This window comes from Solanum dulcamara, chromosome 5 (genome assembly GCF_947179165.1).
Source record: "Solanum dulcamara chromosome 5, daSolDulc1.2, whole genome shotgun sequence".
In the NCBI taxonomy this organism is placed as follows: Eukaryota; Viridiplantae; Streptophyta; class Magnoliopsida; order Solanales; family Solanaceae; genus Solanum; species Solanum dulcamara.
The window spans coordinates 73,909,189-73,928,556 of record NC_077241.1 but is presented as its reverse complement, the minus strand read 5'-3'; the positions used below and the strand labels follow the sequence as shown (position 1 = coordinate 73,928,556).

At 32.3% G+C, this 19,368-nt stretch overlaps 1 protein-coding gene across 1 annotated transcript; it reads right to left on the bottom strand.

The window, feature by feature from the left end:
* Positions 1–828: 828 nt before the first annotated feature.
* Positions 829–3,805, bottom strand: LOC129889759 (beta-amylase 3, chloroplastic-like). The gene is made up of 4 exons (XM_055965187.1): positions 3,132–3,805; positions 2,335–2,545; positions 2,006–2,116; positions 829–1,917 (listed from the first exon to the last, which is right to left on the bottom strand). Exons 1-4 carry the CDS (start codon positions 3,650–3,652, stop codon positions 1,126–1,128), a joined length of 1,635 nt encoding a protein of 544 aa, XP_055821162.1. The 5' UTR covers positions 3,653–3,805; the 3' UTR covers positions 829–1,125.
* Positions 3,806–19,368: the final 15,563 nt, after the last annotated feature.

The window sequence follows — 19,368 nt, the reverse complement described above, 5'->3', positions numbered from 1 at the left end:
GGTCACTATTCTAGTTCTATAAAACTTTTGGAATGGGTTATTTTTTTTTGTGTGTGCTGAGGTTGGGAGGGGGTCTTGTAAATCTAGTTTGATTAAGAAGGTGAAGACTCTGATATACTGGTTTTTACATGTACTGGGATCTTTCCATCGTAGATTTATCCTGAGTGGTATTTGTCTTTCATGGGATGTTGACATTGTTAGCGTTCCTCTTGTAAGGGTGAAAGGTACAATCTCGAAAGATCTTGTAAAATTGTGTCAATAGCTTTTGCATCCGGGAAACTTGGACTTTATTTCAGTTTCTTTGGATTTTGTCTCTGTAAGTGCCTTTTTCCGTATACACCTATTGACCAAGCTAACTTCAGTTAAGAAGTACAACAAATGGCAGTCCATAATTTTTTTTCGATGGGAGGAAAAGTCATGATAGGCAAACATTTTGTACTTTTTTCTTTGTTATATAAGCTCTTAAGATCATGACATTTTTATCATGGCTGAGAAGATAATATGTGTGACAAATATCTCTAAGCTGTGACCTTTGTTTTATAAACTGTCAAATATTCTTAAACATGGTTGAACAAGTAATGCTAAGAGGTCAAAAATAATTCCGAGGCTCAAAAGCCTGAAATTATCACCATAGTGCTGATATGTTTTAATCTGTCAGCATCGGTGGTTTCATCAGATGATTATCTACAATGAATAGGGTAGTGAGATACTGTGATCTTCTCTACTTGAAATATCCATTGGGCTAGCAATATGTTTATCATTCAAGTATGTTGCTTGTTGATAATTAATATCTTGAAGAAAGTGTAAATATTAACAGGAAAATGCATCTGTAGGAAGTATTATTATTAGCTCCTTTATTATGACCCAGAGCTACACACCTCCGAACCGGGGTGGCAAAGATTGGCATACTTGGAATCTTTTTCTTGTATTCTATAGTTTAATTTCAGATGCAAACTCAAATTCTTGTGGACTCTTTTAGGTGCTATGAGTATGACACTTTAGTACGTGCCACTTTTCTCTGCTAATCTACGATGGGATAACTATATTACATGTATACAGATCGGCATCTTTACACTACTGCAACCTCTGTAGCTTTCTATATTACATGTATACAGATCCGCATCTTTACACTACTGCAACCTCTGTAGCTTTCTTAGAATGACTCTTTTTGATAAATCTTACAAGGAGGTCTGTCCTGCTTGAGTTACACTCTGGAAGGCTAGCATTTCGACCTCCTTCCGACATGCTCTTCACGAATTGCACTAGATTCCGCCAGTTTTCTGGCTCAAACAACCGTTTGTTCATTCTCAAGAATGTAAATGCACTCAATCCATTTCCAGAATCTGACATGCTTGTTGCCAAAACTTGAGAGTATGCTCCTCCATCATATCTCTCTAGAGCATTTTCTCCAGCAAGTTCTATTTCAGCAGTTCTCGCTGCAGTTTTAACTTGTCGAACTAAGCCTTCTGGTGAGCAGTTTGCACTCTGGGGCTGTTCACCATCCCTCATTTCCATACATGTAAAGTTAAGTACAACATGATGTTTCGCTAACATACATGCTATAGGTAGATAGCCGTCTCTGTGCCTTGTATTATAATATCCTGATGTTAACTCTGCAGCATGTGATCTAGTATTGTAATGCCAATGAATCCCAGCTACCTTTCCAGATAGTTTAGCCCCAGTTCCTTGGTATATACTTTCTCCTGCTGCCAGGATTCTGTCACCATGCACCAGTAGCTTTCCTGAATACCATTCTAGGAAGAACTGTCCATATTCACTGTTCCATGTTCCATCCCTTCGGAAAAATCCAGTATCCTCGGGAAACTGGTTGTACTGCCCAGAGTCATGAGGCCCTCCCTGGCCCCAGTCATCCTTTCCAGCTGCCATGGCGGCTGCTGTCAATGAAGCTCTCATGTACTGCATTGAAAGAAAAAGACGTTAGTTTTTTTTTCCCAGCATCTGAAGGTCTTCCTACTTTTTTCAAGCCATAGATGCAAGTAGTTACCTTGTCATAGCATTGGAATTCACCGATTCCTGGAAACCTCCATGTACCATTGCTTTCTGGATAGGCTGGATATCTTAGCTCTCCACAAGGACCCATTCCCACTTGAATTTCCTGTAGCAGAAAACAGAATGTCATTCCCACTATTCTCTTTTTACATTAATTAGCAGCTTCAGTTTCCGACTAACCCATTCCCATTTGTGTGTGTTCTAATTTCTAAAGCTTATACTTGGAGTTTTCAGTTGATGTTGCTTTAAGGTATGGTGAATTAATAGGAAGTGTACTACTAAAGTAATAACATAGGACATGTGATTGTTAAGCAGAAATCTTACCACTATGACGTTTCCCAAGTAATCGTTGAATCTTTCTCTGAAGCTCCTCATATAGTCGGAGTATACTTGAATGGGTGTTCTTCCTTTGAGTACTGGTAACATATCACAACCTAAGGATATATACTCAGGATTTCTCCGGCCTGATCTATCTGTGTAGACAAGGTCAGGATTCTTGCTGATTTCTTCAAGTACCCATGGAGGTAGAGGAATACTGCAAAATTCGTAACAGTTCTTAGAGACAGTTTGATTTCTTCTAGAACTGAGAATCATAGATGTAAGAAGAAATTCTAATTCCACTTGAATTATTCCCTCTGAGCTATGAACTATTAGTACTTAAGATTTTAGCACAACAGGTCTTTGGTCAAAGCATCGTGCCTGTTTGGCCATGTATATTTTTCACTTTTTAACATTATTAGCATTTAAAACTGGAAGAAAGCTGAGATCTATAGGTCCACTGGATATTTTTCCTTTGAAAGATTTAAGAAACAGTACTAACAAGACATGAAGTGCCTTACTAATGTTGTGATTTGGAATTATAAGAACTGAAAAGGATAAATATTCCTAGTTCATCAGAACTCAAGTAGATAATTCATGAATCTATGCAAATAGTGGTGTACTAATACAATAACAACATACCCAGTATAATTCCAGAAGTGGAGTTTGGAAAGGGTAGCATATACGCATACCTTACCCGTTCCTTTATGGGGAAGAGAGTAGTCGATGCGGGATTGTAAGAAAATAAGACAGTAAAATAGCAAGGTACAAAACAATTGTTCGAAAGAGTTTTCTATTAGTACCTGCAAGAGTCTCCAACATTTCCTCCACACTGATGAAAAGACATGACAACTTGAAGCTTCAAGCCATGTTCTTGACACATCTTTACAAGTTCAGCATATCCTTCCCAATTATACTTCAAAGGTCCATCTTTCTCCACCAATCCCCACCAAGCATCCACCATCACCCCTTCAGCTCCAGAACTTTTCAAGGCCATCAAACTCGCATTCATCGCTCGTGGCCTGTTCAAGTTCCCCCCCATAGTTATGGTGTCAAGTGGAAGCATCACAAAAACAGGTACCCTTGTACTGCTATTGCTGTGATTAGGTGTTAGCTCATGTAGCTTCTCTCTTTTCTCATTTTTCCTTACTTCCATGATTCTCTCATGGGAGAGTTGAGCTTCTTGCATCGAACTTTTTGCGACTAGCCGACAAAATGGCTTGGTTTGTGCAAAAGAAACCATTCCTAAGAAATCAGGTGTTTTAACACCTTTGATTTCTTTTAAATTGATAAAAGAAATTGATGATTGAAGTGTTAAAGTCATTTCTTGTTTCTGCTTTGATAATAGAAAATGGTTAAGCAGAATATGTAGTTTTTGATGATAGAATATATGTATGATGATTTGTTCTGATAATTGAAGATGTAGGCAATGTGTATTTATAATAGCAAGATCCCTAAAGGTTTGAAGTGTATGAAGGATACAAGTCTGGTGGTGGGCTCTATTTAGAATGTTTAAAAAATAGTGTCAAAGTTCATTAACTCTTTCAAAGTCTGTCCTCTACTTGACGTGGTGACACATATAAACAACCATTTTTATTACACCAAGTCGACAAATTTTTGTTTCAGTCAAATTATTCAATCAGTCAAAGATTATGTCGTTTACTTTAATTGAGAACATAACCTTATTTAGAAAAAAATGGAGATTAAGGATTAGGGGTAGCCGATTTCTCGATTAATAGGTAGTTGAGTGTTGTCGTACCTCTAAGTATATGATTGAGGTACTTGTTTGGTACATTGTTATTTTGCTGTCTTTTTTTCTTACTTACTTTCCTAGTTAGTTAGTCTATCGAGAATAACTTTTCTCCTGCAGAGATCAATGTTAAGTCTACATATATTCTATCTTTTTCAAATTATATTGAATTTGTTGTTAATACAACAACGTAATATGTAAGTTAAAAATCATTGTGAATATAAGGGGTAATCGACGTGGCATGTCTGCTATTGGTATTTTCCAAGTTATTTGTACCCAATAAAAGAACGCGTTAGTGGAAAAAGATGAAACAGAAGCCATTGTCCATTCATATATGTGCACAGTGCCAATATGTCGAGTGAAGATATTTTAGTTATGAAAGAAGCCAAAAAGATACAAAATATCAACAGAAAAGTAAGATCGTCTAGATCATATGGTTACTAAATCACTCGTTAAAATTGGGGCCCTCTTTTTCTCTCAGAAATGTATATATATATATATATATATATATATATATATATAGTATATATATATATATAGTATATATATTATTAAAAAAATCTAATGTATTGATAAATTTGAAAAGAATTTTTTGGGTATAAAATATAGTAATTTTTTACCTCATTTAATATAAGAATTGCTGTAATAGTTGAGCAAAGAAATAGTATTTAGTTAATTGTAGCATTTTTTCTTATGTGGCTATATTTTTTGTTGCCTCATTTATATTCTGACGATTATCATGAACCAACATTACTATTCTTACATTTACTTTTTTGTTCTCCTTTCACAATTTTTATTCTCTCGTTATTGAATATTTTAAAGTCTCTCAAACTGTCAAACCTTCTACATTATGCAAAATTTATTATTGTGTGTTTATAAAAAACATCAAATTTATTTTTTGGTGTCTTCTTCAAATTTCAAGCACTAAAACTAATCAGTAATTCAACATTATTTTAATATCATTATACCAACTTATCAAATTCAAAGCAACGCTATTTCAATATTTATATAAACTTTTTAAGTTTTTTAGTCAGTTTTTATTATTTTTAACTTTATATTATATATTTTTCAATGAAACTTTACATTGTTTACATTCTTACTACATAATGTCCGTGTATATCCTACCTCTTCAGACCTCATTTGCAAGATTACATTGAGTATGTTATAATTATTTAATTTATATGTGTCAACTAAAAAATATAAGACATGTCTCTAAAATTTGGCTATTATCAACCAAGTAAAATGGTTGTCCACTTAAAATGGTGGATAATCCATTTACTTTTTAAGTGGGTAAATTGCCCACTAATATTTTCCTCCACTTGTAAATATGGCTATAAATATAGCCTTAAACTTCAATGTAAAAACACACAAAACACATAAAAGAAGAGAATTACTATTACTCTCTCTATATTACTACTCTGTCTATTAATACTTTCTATATACATATTCTCTTGTTCTTCTTCCTTTATAAAATTGTCAAGTTAGTTAATTTATAACACGTTATCAGCACGAAGCTCTAATTTTTCAGAAAATTAACTTCTATATCAGGTATATTTACTAAAGAAATTTAATTTTTAAGTTATCTTTGTTACTTTTAAATTAATTTTCATCATGTCAAACTTGTCAAAATTGGAATTTGTGGCACTTGATATTTCTGGTAAAAATTATTTGTCATTGGTACTTGATACTGAAATTCACCTTACCGCTAAGGGTCTTGGTGATGCTATAATTGAAGAAAATATAGCATCAAGTCAGGATAAAGCAAAGGCTATGATTTTCCTTCGTCATCATCTAGATGAAAGCCTAAAAATGGAATACTTGACAGTGAAAGATCCACTTGAATTGTGGAAAGACTTAAAAGGGAGGTATGACCACCTCAGGGCAACGGTATTGCCAAGAGCTCGTTATGAGTGAATGCACTTATGGTTTCAAGATTTTAAAACCGTAATTGAGTATAATTCTGCTGTATTTAGAATAACTTCCCAATTAAAATTATGTGGGGAAACTATAAATGATGAGGACATGTTAGAAAAGACACTAACTACTTTTCATGCCTCTAATGTAATATTACAGCAGCAATATCGTGAAAAGAGTTTTAAAAAATACTTTGAATTGATATCATGCCTTCTGGTGGCTGAACAACATAATGTCCTTTTAATGAAAAATCATGAAGCCCGTCCCACTGGAACTGCTCCGTTATCGGAGGTAAATATGGTAAAGGCACATGGCCAGTTTGAAAGAAGACAAAATAAAAATTATGGCCACAATAATGTGCGTGAACGTGGCAATGACAGAAGACGATTTAATAATCGTCGAGGTGGTGGTCAACATAAAAGGGAGAACAATATCAGTTCTCAAAATGGCCCTTCAAAAAATAACTGTCATCGTTGTGGTATGAAAGGCCACTGGAAAAATGAATGTCGGACGCCTGAGCATTTTTGTAAGACTTTATCAAAATTCTTTCAAAAGAAAGGCAAATAGAGGTGGTGCCTCTTCTTCTAATACTCGGATATAGTCACACTTGGCGTTCAAAAATAATATTGAGGCAAGGCCTTTGAATAATGATAATATTGAAGCAAATCTGGCTTTAAGAGATGATGATTTTAATGACCTCAATGATATTACTCATTTGGAGGTTGAAGATTTTTTTAAGGATCTTAATTGATGTTTAATTTCATGTTTTTCAATATGTTGTCATGTACTTTGAATTATTGTATTTTTACGTTTATGTATTTGAAAAAAAAATAATCAAGGCCACATTTTTATGATAATTGTATATTGTTTATTACATTATGCTATTTTACAATGTTGTAATTTATTACTATTAGTGTGCTATTATTTAATCTTAATATCATATTGTTACTAAAAATAATATTCACCTTATTTAATGTCATTATACTAATTGTTTATTCTTGTTGATGTTTTAGACATTAATAATTTATAATGATTGTATTATTTTTGTCAATAAACAAATTATCTATATGTAATGACCTTGGGGTGATTTTCGAAAATTTGTACAAAACACGCGTGAACAGTAACACGCGTGAACAGTAACTTTTTAGGCAGAAAATGCCCCTTTCTTCCCATTTCAATATTTTTCATCATTTGTTTGAGTTCTTGAACTCCTTGAGGTGATTTGAGAAGAGATTTTCGAGGCAAAGTGTTGGATAAGTGATTTTTGACCTAAAACCTTCTTTTTTCATTAAGTTTTTGACGATTTTAACTCTTAAATTTTAGTTTCAAACCCCAAAAATCCTTGTTTCTTCCCTAATCCGAATTTAAGGAAAATTATGATTTCCAACTCGTTTTGAGCTCTATTTTTATGGGTTTTTCAACCATGAGTTCCTTATTACCAATAGAATGGGATTGTTCAATAAATTTCCAGATTTGACCCTTTTCGAAAATAGTTAATTTTTGGATCATTTTACCCCCGGTTTCGAAACCTATCAATATGGGTGTCATTGGACTCCTTGTGACGTGTATGTTTCATTATTGATAGTGAGTTGTCATTCCGGGTGCTAAATTCGAGAGTTGCTTGTCCGGTGGAGGTATTCGAGTGCGGTTTCGGCAATTGAGGTAGGTTTGACTATCTTTCTTTGAGATTGAGATGGGGTAATTGTCATTCATATGTTATAGACTTTGGGATGGGGTTATAGTATGAGTTGAGAATGTTATATATATTGTGATGCCCGTGTGGGGGCTCATTTATTAATGTGTTGCCGTGTGGGGGTTTATTCGTATTACATAGCCCGTGTGGGAGCCTTATTTGTTATCTTATTTGCTTTGAGAGCATATGAATTGTGATTTGCCTAAGAGAGAGGATTGAGTATATTATTTGACTTGTGATGCCGCCTGAGAGATTGAGTTGGGGGTTTTGAGCATACTTGAGTATTGAAATATTGTTGAGAAAGGGGTGAATATTTAAATAAAAGTGTGTTCTTCCCGTTACTATTTATTGAGGTAAATATCATGTGTAGGTTAAGTTTTGAGAACTTTGAACCTTATACCACATGTGAGTTGATTATTACTTCCATGCATATGTGTTTTGATGCATTCATCCTCATTCATCATATCATGAAACATGGGAAGTTGAGAAATATAAAATTCTTTTTGAGAAAGAAAATAAAACACCTTTAAACCTTTGTATCTTGAGTCCCTGACCGAGGCAGTTTTCCGGCAGGGTAGTAGATGCATTGTGATCCCTTGACCACGAGGAGGTGGCAAGGATAATAAGATATTATGATTGAGGTATATGGTCTGCGATACCCCCATGGGTCCTGCTTGGTAGCACAGCTCGGCAGGTGTATACGACAGGCTGTGCGACAGTCTTGATTCCACCGTACCACCACATCATTGCATCATCATATTGCATTGCATTGCATTGACATTTGTGCTACTTGAATTATTTGATTAATTGTGATTATGAGTTGTTATTATGGGTTTACTTTATTCGTGCCACTATATATATAAACTGGCGGCACCGATGCCGAAGTGGGACTTTTCTGTATGCAGGTGGAAGCGTTCCTTAGTTTATTTTATAGGTTTGATTAATTTCTTATACTCAGTCAGCTAAACCTACTGAGTACATGTGAATTGTACTCACCCCTACTTCTGTGTTCCTTTTTGATGCAGATACTAATCGGGGTACCCCACGTGGCAGTTAATATTCTAGTGAATTGTGTATTTTCAGATTAGTGGTGAGGTCCTAGAATTCGGATCGTCACTAGTCTATCTTTATTTTTCAGTCTTTTGTATCATTCAGAGACTTATGTTGTATCTTCAGATTCGAACCTTGTATTAGATGCTCTTTATACTTATGACACCAGGTTTTGGGATAATTTCTTCATTATTTTTTTTCTTTTTATTTAAATCGTGGCATCACTTTCCCCTTTAGGAGTCTTATATGCGTTTTATTTTTAGGGTTACACATCAGATTGAGTTTTGAGATGTGTGTCATCATGACCTCAGTTTTTGGGTCGTGACACTATACATGATGAATAATATTATATTAATGTTTTATAATATTTTATATTTATTTTTAATACTTACGTATAATATTTATTTAAGGTTAATAAGTATATATAATTCGATAAACTAAATTATTGTAACATTCATTATAATTGAATCATATAATTTTTTAAATTCTAAATAACCATAATTTAACTTTTTTTTAAAAAAGGGACTTATATTTTTCTAGCAAAATTGTTACTTATTTTATTTTTTACAATGCATTTTTATTTTATGAAGATAAATAAATTTATCAGTCTTCAATTGGATTCAAGATGAATAATGGAGATATGTGCATTTTGGATAGTGCCACAACTCATACGATATTAAAAGAAAAGAAATATTTCTGTCATTTGATTATGAAAAAGGCCTATGTCAATACAATATCTGGTAGTACAAAGTTAATTGAAGGCTCTGGAAAAGCAGCCTTATTACTACCTGGAGGAACGATATTGGTAATTGATAATGCATTATATTGTAGTAAGTCTCAAAGAAACTTGTTAAGTTTCAAGGTTATTCGCCAAAATGGCTATCATATTGAGACTGCAAATGAAGGAAAGGTTGAATAGCTTTATATTACTACAATAAATATGGAGAAGAAAATTGTGCACGAAAAATTACCTGCACTTTCTTCTGGGTTGTACCATACAAATATTGGTACTGTTGAATCACATGCCATTGTAAATAAAAGGTTTACTGATTCTAATGATTTTATCATTTGGCATGACCGGTTGGGCCATCTCGATTATAATATGATGCGCAGAATTATTGAGAATTCACATGGACACACTTTGAAGAATCAGAAAATTCTTCAATCTAAGGAATTCTCTTGTGTTGCTTGTTCTCAAGGAAAACTGATTATCAAACCATCAGCAACTAAGGTTGGGATTGAATTCCCTGCGTTTCTGGAACGTATACAGGGTGATATATGTGGGCCAATTCACCATTCATGTGGACCATTTAATTATTATATGGTCTTGATAGATGCATCTACAAGATGGTCATATGTGTGCTTATTATCAACTCACAACATGGCTTTTGCGAGATTGTTAGCTCAAATTATAAGGTTAAGAGCACAATTTCCAGATTATACAATAAAAATAATTTATCTTGATAATGCTGGTGAATTCACATCTCAATCATTTAATGATTATTGTATGTCGGTTGGAATAAAAGTTGAGCATCCGGTCGCTCATGTACATACTCAAAATGGTCTAGCAGAATCATTGATTAAACGCCTTCAATTGATAGCTAGACCATTACTAATGAGGACAAAATTTCCTATTTCAGTATGGGGGCATGCTATTTTGCATGCAGCAGTACTTGTGCGCATAAGACCAACAAATTATCATGAATTTTCCCCATTACAGTTGGCGTTTGTAAGGGAGCCAAATATATCACATCTTAGAATATTTGAGTGTGCGATATATGTCCCAATTGCTCCACCGCACCGCACAAAGATGGGTCCCCAAAGAAGGTTGGGAATATATGTTGGGTATGAATCTCCTTCAATTATAAAATATCTGGAACCTATAACTAGAGATTTATTTACGGTAAGATTCGCTGATTGTCATTTTGATGAATCAGTATACCCAACATTAGGGGGAGAACATAAGCAGTTGAAAAATGAGATAGATTGGAATTCATTGTCACTATCTCATTTAGATCCTCGAACAAATCAATGTGAGCAAGAAGTTCAAAAGATGATTTATTTCCAGAATATTGTAAATCAACTGTCGGATGCATTTACTAACCTTCCACGGGTTACTAAATCGCATATCCCAGCTGCTAATATTCAAGTTCGAGTTGATATCCTGGTAGGACAACTTGTTCAGGCAAATGAGTCTAGACCACGCTTAAAATGTGGAAGACCATTTGGTTCCAAAGATAAAAATCCTCGAAAAAGGAAAGGAATAAATGATCAAGATGATCATAATTTGGAGGCGAGTGCTCAAGAAGAGCCTAGAGACACAACAAATGGTGATACCACCAAGGAGGTCCAAGTACCTGAAAATAATGAGAATGAAGAAATCTCAATAAGTTATGTCTCGACAGGAAAACGGTGGAACCGAAATAATATTGTGGTCGATAATATTTTTGCTTATAATGTTGCCATTGAAATAATGCAACAAGATAAGGATCTTGAACCAAAATCTGTCGATGAATGCAGACAGAGAAATGATTGGCCAAGATGGAAGGATGCAATTCAAGCAGAGTTAACTTCACTTGAAAAACGTGAAGTTTTCGGATCAATAGTTCGAACACCTGAAGGTGTCAAGCCAGTAGGGCACAAATGGGTTTTTGTGCGTAAACGAAATGAAAAGGGTGAAGTCGTAAGATATAAAGCACGACTTGTAGCCCAAGGTTTTTTGCAAAGATCTGGCATTGACTATATGGAAACATATTCCCCTGTGGTGGATGCAATTACTTTCAGGTATCTAATGAATTTGGCAGTTCATGAAAAGCTTGAAATGCAGTTAATGGACGTGGTCACTGCCTATTTATATGGCTCATTGGATCACGACATTTTTATGAAAATTCCCGAAGGGTTCAAAGTGCCTGAAGCATACAAGAATTCTCGAGAAAATTGCTCAATAAAACTTCAAAAATCCTTGTACGGGTTGAAACAATCAGGGCGAATGTGGTACAATCGTCTTAGCGAATATTTGCTAAAAGAAGGATATAAAAATGATCCAATTTGCCCTTGTGTCTTTATGAGAAGGTCTGGATCTGAATTTGTCATAATAGCAGTATATGTTGATGATTTGAATATTATTGGAACTCCAGAAGAACTTTCAAAGGCAGTAAAATGTCTGAAAAATGAGTTTGAAATGAAAGACCTTGGAAAGACAAAATTTTGTCTTGGTCTACAAATTGAACATTTTACAAATGAGATATTTGTTCATCAGTCAACATATACTGAAAATATTTTAAAGAGATTTTATATGGATAAAGCACACCCATTGAGTACTCCAATGGTTGTGAGATCTCTTGATATTAATACAGATCCGTTTCGGCTTTATAAAAATGATGAAGAACTTATTGGTGCTGAAATACCATACCTTAGTGCAATTGGTGCATTAATGTATCTTGCCAACAATTCTAGACCAGATATAGCTTTCTCAGTAAACTTGTTAGCAAGATTTAGTTCTTCACCAACATGCAGACACTGGAATGGAATTAAACATATATTCAGATACCTTCGAAGTACCATTGATATGAGATTGTTTTACTCAAATGATTCCACGTCACAATTGATCGGTTATGCAGATGCGAGATATTTATCTGATCCCCATAAAGGTTGATCGCAAACAGGCTATTTATTTACATGTGGTGGTACAACTATATCATGGCGTTAAACAAAGTAAACTATGGTTGCCACTTCCTCAAATCATGCAGAGATAATAGCCATTCATGAAGCAAGTCGAGAATGTGTTTGGTTAAGATCAATAACTGGACACATTGAAGAAACATGTGGTCTTTCTTTGACAAAAGACGCTCCAACAATATTGTATGAAGAGAATGCTGCATGTATAGCTCAACTGAAGGGAGGATACATCAAAGGAGACAGAACAAAACATATTTCACCAAAATTCTTTTTCACTCATGATCTTCAAAAGAAGGGTGAAATAGATGTCCAACAAATTCGTTCAAGTGACAATTTGGCGGATATGTTCACCAAAGCATTGCCAACTTCAACCTTTGAGAAAATGAGATACAAAATTGGAATGCGTCGTCTTCGAGATATTAAGTGATATTTTCATCAGGGGGAGCAAAATACACACTGTACTCTTTTTCCCTTAGTCAAGGTTTTGTCCCACTGGGTTTTTCTGATAAGGTTTTTAATGAGGCAGCACTCAAGGCGTATTATCAGATATGTGTACTCTTTTTCCTTCATTAGCCTTTTTCCCACTGGGTTTTTCCTAATAAGGTTTTAACGAGGCACAACATCTATGGATGTTCAAAATAACAATGTATATTATTTTATTTTTTGTAAAGTTTTAATGAGACACATTTCTCATGGACATCCAAGGGGAAGTATTATCAACCAAGTAAAATGGTTGTCCACTTAAAATGGTGGATAGTCCATTTACTTTTTAAGTGGGTAAATTGCTCACTAATATTTTCCTCCACTTGTAAATATGGCTATAAATATAGCATTAAACTTCAATGTAAAAACACACAAAACACATAAAAGAAGAGAATTACTATTACTCTCTCTATTAATACTTTCTATATACATATTCTCTTGTTCTTCTTCCTTTATAAAATTGTCAAGTTAGTTAATTTATAACAACTTTAGGCCTTTAAATTTGTTGAGACGACCCTGCTGAAAAGCAGCAGAATATGCTTTAACGGTAAGATGTACTCCACTTATTAGCATAAAGTACAATATCGTAGATATTTCTAAGACCTTTAACTTAATATTTTTCAAGTTTCATTTATTTTTTGAATCGTGGAAATAAGTGTATATGAAAACAATGTAACATAGTCAAATAATGAAATCTCTGGTCTTCTTTATTCCAACTAAATTCTCAGAAAATATCTGTGGTGATAATCGGTTTTCTTTTGCCAAAATTACGCAAACCCCACAAAACATGACCTATAACTAAAAAAACAAGATGTGCACTTCATAATTACGTGAATAAAAAAACAAAAAAAACTTCAATTTCCCTAGTATATTTAGGGGTGTACAAAAATCGAACCGATTAATAAATCAAATTAAAAAAATGATATTAATTAATTGTTATTGGGTTATTGGGTTAACTATTTCTTAATGGTTTTAATAAAAAAAATATCGGGTTATCAATTTGATTTATTGGTTAAATCGATAACCCATTAAGACCATAGTAATTTACTATTTTATCTCTACATAAATATTAAATATTAATATCAGTACCTTACTGGTTATTAGCTTTATCTTTTAGCCTTTAATTCACATTATTGTCCTAGTTCTATATTTGTGTTTCACTTGCATAGTTCTTTTCATTATAATTACTATTGTTTCTATTTTATGAGCATTATGTAAAATTACATTATTGTTGGTTACTTCTCATAAACTAAAGGAAAGAAATATGAGTTGAATTGAAGAGTTACTTCGAGTACAACACTAAAGAAGCAAGGTTGATTTGAATAAGGAATTTTACTTGAAATAGAATTCTAAGTAAAGTAGAGCTCGAGTTGATGACGAGTTTCAATTGAAGAATAACTCTCTGAAGAAATAAATAAGAGATTCATTCAATTGTGGGAGTCGTGCATTTCCAAAGCAGAAAATGCAATTCTCAATTTAGCAAGTTGTGCCGTTCAGAGATTGACTTCTAAAGTACATCCTAATACAGTGGGAACATATCGAAGAACCGGGTGCTAGTTCAGGTGTAATGTTTGAGTTAGGTTCGTTGTTATGTATTTATTGAATTGTATCTTTAATGCGTTCTAGTTCCAATGAGGTATAAATTGGAGTATGATCATTGTCTTCAAGTTGGGGTAACTTGAAGACGTGGGACCATAAACCTTCGGAGGTTTGTGTAGTTGTAGAAATTAGAGTTATATCCTTAGGTTACAAAATAGAGGTACACGATAATGAATTTTTTATTTATTTATTATTAATTAACTCATGAAAAACAAAAACAAAAAAACAGATATATTTCTCCCAAAATTAAGGTGTAGACATCAAAATTTTGTAGGACTCTACAAGACGAGTCATATTTCAGTTAGGGTTTTATGTAGGCTACTCTATCCTATGCATCTCAAAAATTCCACAAATTCATGAAATATTCATAAAGAGATCAAAATTATTGGGCAAGGCCTACAAGGGGCTAGAGTGGCACGGGTCGAAGTTATGATCGAACATGACGCTTGCGTGGTGGACTTAGTTAAAAAATAAAGTTGCGTCTTTGCTATCATCTATAACTTTTGGCATAATGGTAAGCACTTGATCCTAACAAGTGGCATCAGAGCCAAGGTCATGTAATGCCAACATCCTGCCTATGGTAAGGCCCACAAGGGGCTAGAGTAGCTGGGGTCGGAGTCATGATCGAACATTGCGCTTGCGTGGTGGACTTAGTTTAGAAATAAAGTTGCGTCTTTTCTATCAGCTATAGCTTTTGGCATAATGGTAACTTCTTGATCCTAACAAAAATATGTCAAACTCTTCTTGATAATCATATACTTCAAGAAGATCCATAGATCCTTTCATGAAAATCAAGTTCAAATCATCTTAGCTAGTTCGAGAAAATAAGCCACTAACGGCCTCGATCACAATAGAGATCAAATTCAAATCATCCTAGTTTGAGAAACATGTCACTAACGGCTCTCAAATCAAGCAGAAAATCCAAATAGAAGAATCAAGGGAAGAACTGAATTGTGTCTGCACTGTTTATCAATTAAATTATGTTTTTTCATATTTTATTTGTGATTATGATTTATTTCCTGTCACATTAAAATTTGTTGTAAATTAAAGGAAAGAATACTAAACAATAAATGCTGCTTCTTGTTTTCAAACTTTTATTTGTTCTATATTTTTATACATTGACTTTCTTTTTTAAATAATTCCAAAAAAGATTTAAAATGTCTTTTCTTAAAATATGTCAACCATAAAACTAAACTGACCGTCATTAAAATACAATGTTATTCAACAAAACCACCAAAAACTACCAACTCAACCTAAGACCAATTAAACATAATTTGAAATCAAAAGATTTATAAGAATTTGAGTAATAGCTCGATGTATATAATATTTATAAGCTTTTAGAATATGCTTCAACTGTAAGATATACTCCACTTATTAGCATAGAGCACAATATTCGTAGATATTTATAAGACCTTTAACTTTGATATTTTTTGAGTTTCATCAATTATTTGAATCGAGGAAAAAGGTGTATATGAAAACAATGTAACTTAGTCAAAATAAATAATAAAATAAATAAATGGCAAAAGCACAATTATAGCATAAAGCACAATATTCGTAGATATTTTTAAGACCTTTAACTTAAAGATATTTTTCAAGTTTCATCAATTATTTGAATCAAGAAATAAAAGTGTATATGAAAACAATGGCAAATAATGAAGTCTCTGGTCTTATTTTTTCCCACAAAATTCTCAGTCATATTTGTGGCTATAATCAATGGGTGATTTTCTTTTGCCAAAAATTATGCAAACCCCACAAAACTTAGCCTATAACTAAAAAAAAACAAAATGTGCACTTCATACTTACGTGGATTACCAAAGTCTTCACTTTTCCTTATATTGGACTAAGTGACGTATTCAGTATTTTTATTAAAAAATTAAAAAAAAAATTAAAATATAATATTTAGATTTTGAATTTTAAACTTCAAAATAAATTTTAAACTCCTAAACTATTGAGTCAGTCTTTAATCTTAGGTTCAAAAATTTCAAAATTTATATATATACACAAAAAAATAAAAATATCTTATGTATATAGTTTATTTTTTTGTCTATCAAATAGATCCACCCTGATTGCACTGTATTTCATTTTTTCTCAAGAAACATTAAGTCAGAGAAAACTATTCCTATTGATCTTATGTTTTTCTCGAGGTTTCTTCTATTTTTTTTTTATTTTTTTTTGAATTTTGAGTAATTACAAATTTTTAAAATATGCCGTGATTAGTATGCCGTATAAGTTTCGGATGAACGTTTAAAGAGGAATGATTGATGGACTATGAAATGGTTTTTTAGCTTGTCGGCAATTTTTGAATAATAATTAATAATTTTTTTTTATCTAAAGTCTATTTTTTTTTTTATAAAATGCAAAATTGATAATATATTTCTTGAAATATTATTTTGAGATGCAAAATTATATCTTTGTTTTTACACACAAAAAAAAAGATTACTTTTTTTCATAAATAATACTTTCTTTCATTTTAATTTATTTATTTAATTTTGACTTAACATAGAGTTTGAAGTTTAATAAGAAAATAAATAAGATTTTTGAATCTTGTAATAATAAATTAAAGATTTTTTAAAGAATATTATAATAATTTTATTATTACTGAAAAATGAGGCCACTCAAATTTTGAGGGCTAAGCAAATGCCTTATTTTCCAATGCATAAAGTCGCCGCCTCAATGTTCGATCAAGCTTTCAAAATCTATTTATTTTAAAATGTATTTTTGAAAACGTACTTTTAAAGATAGTAATTTGAAAAACACATTTGCAAATATTAAAGTAATTTTTTGTGTTTGGCTAAAATTTTAAAAGTGCTTTCAAAGAGAAAAAAAATCAGCTTCTGCTATTATTCAAAAATACTTACTGTTTTTGAAAATCTCCGTAAAAATGAACACTTTAAAAATAAAAAAATAAAAAAATAAATTAATATTTTTGATTTCTCACAAACATGGCTAAATATTACTCCTATTAATGAGAAAAAAGCTTATTAATAAATGACGTTTAATCCTAGCCATGCAGTTTTATGTACCTCCTGATCATTGTTGTGAAATGGAACTTTCTCTATTACCTTATTAACTCGTGAAAAACAAAAAACCAGACATAAATATCTCAGAACACGTCCAAAGAAAAAGTTAAAGACCAAACATGTACAACCCAAATACACGTCTTTAGTAGTGTCAATTTATTGATCTTCTATTATATCGTTTCTTCACGGAGGAAAATAGAAATAGTTGGAGCAATTGTATTAACTTTGTAATACATTTGACTACAACTTCAATATTATTGAATATCGTACCAAATTAAAGTTTTATTTATTAATTATCGAATTATTGCGCCTAAATTTAAAAATTTGATATATAATATTTACTTTTAACTATCAACTACCGAATTATCAAACTCGAAATTTAAAAATCTCAAATTGAATACCGAACGTACACCCATAATTATCTCCCAAAATAAAGAAACAGAGCAAAGCAACGCAATACTTATTTTTTGCTTTAAAAAATTATACAAATATGAGGGAAAGAAGAAGAGTATTTTCTTTTTGTTTTCCGTGTTTAAAATGACGCGAAGCATCTAAAAATTTGCACTAAAGTAATTTCAAAAAAATATGTATATTATTAGTATAAATAATAAACTTTATCATGTCAAGATGATATATATTTATAAATAAGTCTACATGTTTAAAAAATTTCTTATACCGATGAAACATGTAAATTAAACTCACCTAATAAACATCTTATGTAAGTTAATTAGTAGGAGTACTATTAAACAATATCATCATGTGTAATTTAAGTCATTTGCATCCATTGATTGACTATTTTCTTGCATCAAAAGATCTCAGCATATATATGACTTTGTTTGGTGGCATATTAGAAGAGTCTTTCACGTAACTAATAAAATTATTTTTATGTGATTATAAGATTTAGAATTCGAATTTATGAAAATAATATTTTAAAAGAATACATAATAAAATTATGTATATTTTTCTTTTTGTGATCCGATCCTTCCTCAGACTCCGCCGAGCATGAGCTTAGTTCACGTCTCCTCCTTTTTCCTTTGAAATTGTTATCATAAAGGGTCCCTAAACCTATAGCTAATTATTTGTCATTTTCCTAGTGTTGTTAATTTGTGGCTCTCCCTCTTTGCAACGTCAACAACTTTAAAGCCTCAAGTACAAAGCTTTATTTGTTTGATGTCTTTTCTTAGTTCTCTATTTTACTAGCTAGCAAAAATTAGCGGCGGAATTAAAATATTTATTTAGAGGGTTTAAAATATAAAAAAATAAATATACGTGAAGAAATAAAGAAGATTTAATATCTAGTATGTATATAAAAAAAATTAATTTTAACTTTACATATATATAATATAATTTTTTGAAGAAGAAAATTTGAATGAACAGCTTTATCGTATCCTCGCTCTGCGCCTGGCAAGAGTTATCGACATCTTTATTTAATGGTAGCCAGCAAATGGTTTTTAATAATAAATCTTAAGACTGGGCCTTAAACTGTTTAATAAAGGGTTACTAATCAAATACGTATGGACAACAATTCCCTCCCTCCCCCCCCCCCCCCCCCCCCCCAAACACACACACCAATATAATGGTTATACGTATATGTAATATATAGATCTGTATATTTACTGTTTCGATATTGTATAATAGTGTATAGATGATGTATAACTATGTATTAGATATATATATATATATATACACTACTTAGATAATATTTATACATTACAGATCGGGTTTTTGTCATTTCCAACCAACTCAAATCTCTTTTAAACAGTCCCAAAATTTGACATGAGTTCCTCTCGATATTTCGAGTCTTTTGATATATTATGCACTTAAGACAATTAATAATTGTGATATGTCAATTT